We start from the raw sequence: 6,936 nt of genomic DNA, 5'->3' as shown, positions 1-6,936 counted from the left end.
TCTGTGGGACTGCTGAAGGTATTAAAGGGGTGTTCCCATCTGAAGATTTATGGCAAATGCACAGGATATACAATAAACGCCCGATAGGAGTGAGCTCCAACCTCTGGGACCGGCTCGTGTGTCATGAACGGGGCTCGGCGGTGCTTGCACGCTATAGGAAAAGGCGCCAGCACTGCCCGCAGTCCCGACCACCAAGGAGGCCAGCCATTTTTCCTATAGCGTGCAAGTATGACCACTGCTGCTGGATTGCAGGGTGGTCATAACCATGGGAACGAGCAGAGTACAATGAGATAGAAAAATGAATCCAGCCAGCAAAGGAGGAAATATGGATGATCACAATACATTAGTAAGTGTCTGGTATTAAAGGGGTTGTCCGAGTTATGAAAAAAAATAATATAGCACTGAAAATCTGATATATAACTGAGCTAAGCAAGTTTTATGCAAAAAAGATATCTATTTCCTCATTTCCCTGGTTCTTTTCTGGCCCTTTGTTTACATGCAATAAAAACAATCTCTGCCCCTCCCCCTGCTCTGCTAAGGGAGTGGATACAAGAGCTGCCCTGAGTGACATGTCTGCCTGCTGGGAGACTCTGCAGCATGTTGTATGTGTAGAACTACAAGTCCCAGCTGTATAATGAGACTGCTTGTACACATAGGATCTTCCCCCTACCTTCTTGTGCAATGCTCTCTTTAGTAGGTCAGCTCCAGTGCCCAGCATTGTCTCCTCGCTGCCTGGAGAGCTGTGCAGCTGAAGGGGTTAAGAATCCTAGCAGAGAGCAGACGGCAGTGAAGGGGGCGTGCCCAGCACAGTGACGTCTCGTTTACAGTCTTGTAAACGACCTTTATCAGAGCAGGGAGAGAAGCTGACATCACAGGTCATGTGACCCTCAGTCAAATCTGAGAAACCAGCCACTGGAGATAAAGTGAGTTAATTGGAAAGCTGTTACATTTGTTTAGTTAGGAACATAGAAAGAACAAAAAAATAACTTGGACAACCCCTTTAACTTTCTCTACATGATAAATACCATTTGCTGCAGTGAGACAACCCCTTTAGGGCTCTTTCACACCTGCGTTCTTGTCTTCCGGCATAGAGTTCCGTCGTCGGGGCTCTATGCCGGAAGAATACTGATCAGGATTATCCTAATGCATTCTGAATGGAGAGAAATCCGTTCAGGATGCATCAGGATGTCTTCAGTTCCGGTACGGAACGTTTGTTGGCCGGAGAAAATACTGCAGCATGCTGCGCTTTTTGCTCCGGCCAAAAATCCGGAACACTTGCCGCAAGGCCGGATCCGGAATTAATGCCCATTGGAAGGCATTGATCCGGATCCGGCCTTAAGCTAAACGTCGTTTCGGCGCATTACCGGATCCGACGTTTAGCTTTTTCAGAGTGGTTACCATGGCTGCCGGGACGCTAAAGTCCTGACAGCCATGGTAAGTGTAGCGGGGAGCGGGGGAGCAGTGTACTTACCGTCCGTGCGGCTCCCCGGGTGCTTCAGAGTGACGTCAGGGTGCCCCAAGCGCATGGATGACGTGATCACATGGATCACGTCATCCATGCGCATGGGGCGCTCTGACGTCATTCTGGAGCGCCCCGGGAGCCGCACGGACGGTAAGTATGCTGCTCCCCCGCTCCCCACTACTACTATGGCAACCAGGACTTTAATAGCGTCCTGGGTGCCATAGTAACACTGAAAGCATTTGGAAGACGGTTCCATCTTCAAATGCTTTCAGTACACTTGCGTTTTTCCGGATCCGGCGGGCACCTCCGGCAACGGAAGTGCACGCCGGATCCCAACAACGCAAGTGTGAAAGAGGCCTTAAAGGGTTTCTGTCACCAGATTTAACCCTATTAAACTGGCTGACATTTGCGATGTGCTAATGTCAGCAGACCCTAACTACTATTCTTATGCACAATTTGAATTTTTATGATATGCAAAATTAGCCTCTAGGAGCAGGGGGGGGGGGGGGGGGGGGGCGTCCTTGATTGACAGGGCCAGGCAGCGCTCGTCTCCTCCTGCCGGCCCGGTAAACGGCACTGCGCAGGCGCGAGATTTATCCAGCACACAGGGCCTGCAGGAGAAGATGAACGCTGGGCCCTGTCAATCAAGGATGGCAGGGAGTGACATGAGGTGGGAGAACGGAGCCTCTAGGAGCAGGAGCGAATGTCAGCCAGTTTAATAGGGTTAAATCTGGTGACGGAAACCCTTTTTTGGCCAATGACCCCCAGTCTATTTGTTCTGTATAGAACAGCATAGCAGACAACGCTATCCCATAGACATCCAATAAAAATCAGGATATCGCAGGGTATGCACGTCTTTACAATGGGCCCCTATGGGGGACACATACTGCTATACAGTGGAATACATCAATGCCGTGCATTGGAAAAATCCATCAGTAACTAAAGGCTCAGATGCAGCGTGGACACAGCCATATCCCACCCCCAATCAGGGCCTATATGAGGCTGGACCACACGGTGAAGTTTGGTTGCACACGAGTCACAATAAATTTGGGCGAGGATTGCGATATTTCATGAATTTCCTATGGGTCAACCATTGCAAAAAAATTTTTTTTTTAAAACCCCCCAAAAAAAAAAAAAGGGGGGGAGAAGGGAGCTCGTGCTGCTGAAAGGTGAGTTGTTTTTTTTGCTGTTGTTTTATTGTAATGGAAGCGTTTTTGCAGATCCATGAGGGATCCGCCCAAAACACGAGTGTGAAAGTGGCCTAGACCAGATAATCCAGAATTGTTATTACACAGAGAATGCAAGTAGTTACTAAAACAGACCTGTCAGGAGAGGCGAGAGGTCCTCCTCAATATCACACCCCCTTACAAAGAAGGGGAATTTACCGCAGGATCGCAGTTCCTTACAGAGCGGGGGGGAGGGGGGAAGGGGGGGGAAGGGGGGGCAAGGGGGGGGAAGGGGGGGCAAGGGGGGGCAAGGGGGGGGGGCACTTCCTTTCCACATTTTCACCTCGGGCCTCTCATCTGAAAACTCAGAGGCTGCTCAGGAAGTGACAAGAGAAACAGAAATTCCTTGTGGGGCTGCAGACGAGGGTACAAGACGTCCTCCCTGTTAATTAGCAGTGGACCCCACCGTCCGGAGGGTCAGTGACCCGCGTGCCACATTATACACACAGGAAATCTGGAGCGGCTGCGCAGTGATCAGAGTGCAGGGCTCAGTCTCCAGAATGACAGCGACAATGTGATTAGCGGAGAGGTTGCTAGGGACAACGGTCACAGCTCTCTTTTGTGGGTTTTTTTCCCAGTGTTCGGTGCTCCGCCTGCCCCGGTGACACTGTGGGGGGTGTTACGCCTGCCCTGGTGACACTCCAGGGGGCTACACCTGGGATGGGGGGGGGGGGGGGGGTGTTACACCGGCCCCAGTGACACTCTGGGGGTAGGGCATGTGTTACGCCTGCCCCAGTGACACTGTGGGGGGGGGGTGTTTTACGACTGCCCTGGTGACACTCCAGGGGGCTACACCTGGGGGGGGGGGGGGGGGGGGGAAAGAGCAGCAGGAGGGTAGATGGATGTTGGGGGTCGGCGGCTACGCCCGGTCCGGTAACAGAGGAGGGCTCGGGGGGGTGGCTACACCTGCCCCAGTGACACTCTGGGGGGTAGGGCATGTGTTACACCTGCCCCAGTGACACTCCGGGGGGCTACACCTGGGAGGGGGGGGGGAGCAGCAGGAGGGTAGATGGATGTTGGGGGTCGGCGGCTACGCCCGGTCCGGTAACAGGGGAGGGCTCGGGGGGGTGGCTACACCTGCCCCAGTGACGCTCCAGGGGGCTACACCTGCCTCAGTAACGGGGGCAGGCTATGCGTGTGGGGGCTGGATTTGCTACACCTGCCCCGGTGACACAAGGGGTGCGGCGACGCTCCGGGGCCACTGCAGCTGGCTTCTCAGGAGGCCTCATCTCCCTCCACTTTAGGGCCCCTGTGCACCCAACCACTGCTTCACTCAACTACTCCTAGTCGCCACTGCTACCTCCGACTGCTCCAGCCGCACTACTTTGAGGGACTTCAGAACTGCTTCACCTGCAGCATCTCCTCCCAGTAGCACATGAAGCAGCGCGCCCTCCTAAACTCCACTGACATGTGCGCAACTCCCACCAGCCTAGAGTCCCCCCCGTACTTACCATTTTCTGCAGCTTTAACCGTGCAGCAAGCGGCCAGGAGCAGCAATCCTGTCCACACCCAGCCCCGGGAATCCACCGATAACTTCATCTTGTACCGGCAGCCGCGTCACCCAGTAGAACACAAGCGCCGCCGCCGCTGCTGCTGCGCATCTAACACCACCCTCTGCCTGCCGGGGCCGCGCGCAGTGCACGGGTGGGCGTGTCTACAGCGCGCAAGCCGAGGAACGCAAACGACTGGGCGAGGAACGTGTGCGTTCCAGCGAAGGCGTCGTGACGTCATTAGTGGCTTGTTTCTACGATTTTCTAGGGGGATGGCGTGGTGACAGTACCTTGGCTGTACATTATAAAACATGGGCGACACATCCGTTACAGCCTGCCTATTAATATATAAACGCTAGCATTAGAAATCTGTATTGATTGAGCAAAAGAACGTCAATTTAACACTGTAGAAAGAGAGCAACAAATCACAGAGCAGCTTTCATATTTCAAGAGCAGACACCAAATGAAAGCAGTGCTGTGATTGGTTGCGATGGTTGCTTTCTTTTACACCTTTTCATAAACCTGTCCTATTATTATTACTGTTGTCACAGTAGTCAGGCTGCATAAACACCTGCGTGGGCGGCAGTCATTTTATATATTTTTTTTCTTTCGTTTTTTACTCCCCACCTTCCTGGAGCCATAACATTTTTGTTTTTCCTGTTCACATAGCTGTATGAGGGCTTGTTTTTTGCGGGACAAGACCACTTAACCCCTTAAGGATCCATGACGGGTCCGATCCCTAAACATGGCGCGTGCAGCAGGCGCCTTAGCCGCGGGGTCTCTGCTATTTTAAATAGCAGAGACCCGTGGCACATGTATGCGATCAGCCATAAGGCTGATCACATGCATCTTACCTTTCATATGCCGTGGTCAAATGTGACCACGGCATCTGCGCAGACCGGAACTGGAAGTTGCGGTCTTCCGATCCGGTAACAGCGTTCCCCGGCCGAGATCGGGGAATCCGTTACCTTGATCTAATTGACCGAAGCCTCAAAGTCAATTAGATGTATATATCAATACAGGCCACTAGGTGGCAGCCTTGTATTGATATAGTGCAATTGAAGTCTTCAATGATGGCTATTTAGCCATCACTGAATACTATGGGCAATCGAATGTTTGCCAGTTATTGTCACCCAAGGTGACTTTAAAAAAAGTTTAAAAAAAAAAAGTTTTTACAGATGTAAAAAAATACATTAAAAAAACCTAAAAGTTCAAATCACCCTCCTTTCCTTAAAATAAAAAGATTTAACCAATAAAAAAATAAACATCATGGGCATCGCCGCGTGCGAAAATGCCAATACTATTAAAATATAACAATATTAATGGCATACGGCAAATGGCGTAGCAGGAAAAAAAATTTAAACAGCCAATTTGCCATTTTTTATTACTTCAGCTACCCAATAATTTTTTTATAAAAAGTGATCAAAAAGTCGCACACACTTAAAATTGGTGTCACTAAAAAGAACAGATCGTCCCGCAAAAAAATGGGCCCTCACACAGCCCCGTACACATAGCTACATAAAAGGTATAGGGGTCGAAATATGGTTATGAAAAAATACTTTTTTTTTCCTCGAAAGGTTTTAATTTTTTTTTCAGTATTAAAACCCAAAAAACGGATCCGCAAAATATACAAATGACATCCGTGTGCATTCTGTATTTTGCAGAACGGAACAGCTGGCCCTTAATAGAACAGTCCTTTCCTTGTCCGTAACGCAGACAATAATAGGACACATTCTATTTTTTTGCGAAACGGAAATACGGACATACGGAAACGGAATGCACTCGGAGTACCTTCCGTTTTTTTTGCAGACCCATTGAAATGAATGGTTCCGTATACGGAACGGACACGGAAAGAAAATACGTTCGTGTGAAAGAGGCCTAAGAATGACAGATAGGCCTCATGCACACGACCGTTGTTTTGATCCGTATCCGAGCCGCTGTTTTTGCGGCTCAGGTGTGGACCCATTCATTTCAATGGGGCCGCAAGAGATGCAGACAGCACTCCGTGTGCTGTCCGCATCCGTTTCTCCGTTCCGTGGCCCCGCAAAAAAAAATAGAACATATCCTATTCTTGTCCGTTTTGCGGACAAGAATAGGCATTTCTACAATGGGCCGCCCGTTCTGCAAATTGCGGAAGGCACACGGGCTGCTTCCGTTTTTTGCGGATCCGCAGTTTGCGGACCGCAAAAAACAGAACGGTCGTGTGCATGAGGCCATAAGCAAATAGATGCAGTAAAGTGATCTGTACAGACCAAGAAGTGGCTCCTATTAGGCTTAGTGGTCAGTGCGAAAACTGCAGGATTTATAGTTTTAGTTTAAATATAAAACGTGGCATGGAAAATAACAAATAACATCATCAAAAATTATTTCAAAAAGTGTTAAACATAAGAATTATTTAAACAGCAGGTCATTTTCTGATGACAGCTCCCCTGTAATATTTCAAACGAGGAGGAATTTGGAAATGCAATTCCACCACAGTTTTATGGGTTATGTTTTTACAGTGTTTCCTGTTTGGGTAAACTGACCCCGTGCCCAATATTCTCCGGGTCAGAATAATTACAGCGATGACACATTTGTATAGTTTTTCTTGTGTTTTAACCCCTTCAACCCCGGGCCTGTTTTCACCTTCCTGCCCAGGCCATTTTTTGAAAATCTGACATGAGGGACTTTATGTGGTAATAACTTTAAAACGCTTTTACTTATCCAGGACATTCTGAGATTGTTTTCTCGTCACATATCATACTTCATGAAACTGGTG

General features: G+C 49.4%; 1 protein-coding gene across 1 annotated transcript in view; it reads right to left on the bottom strand.

The window, feature by feature from the left end:
* Positions 1–4,323, bottom strand: part of TMEM123 (transmembrane protein 123) — a 39,284-nt gene extending 34,961 nt beyond the window's left edge. The window contains exon 1 of the mRNA XM_040426290.1: positions 4,140–4,323. Coding sequence (XP_040282224.1) covers positions 4,140–4,227 — 88 coding nt within the window. The 5' untranslated portion in view covers positions 4,228–4,323. The remainder of the gene's footprint in view (positions 1–4,139) is intronic.
* Between the last annotated feature and the right edge of the window lie 2,613 nt (positions 4,324–6,936).

This window comes from Bufo bufo, chromosome 3 (genome assembly GCF_905171765.1).
Source record: "Bufo bufo chromosome 3, aBufBuf1.1, whole genome shotgun sequence".
Taxonomy (NCBI): Eukaryota; Metazoa; Chordata; class Amphibia; order Anura; family Bufonidae; genus Bufo; species Bufo bufo.
Note: the sequence above shows the minus strand (reverse complement) of the source record. Positions and strands in the feature narration are given on the sequence as shown.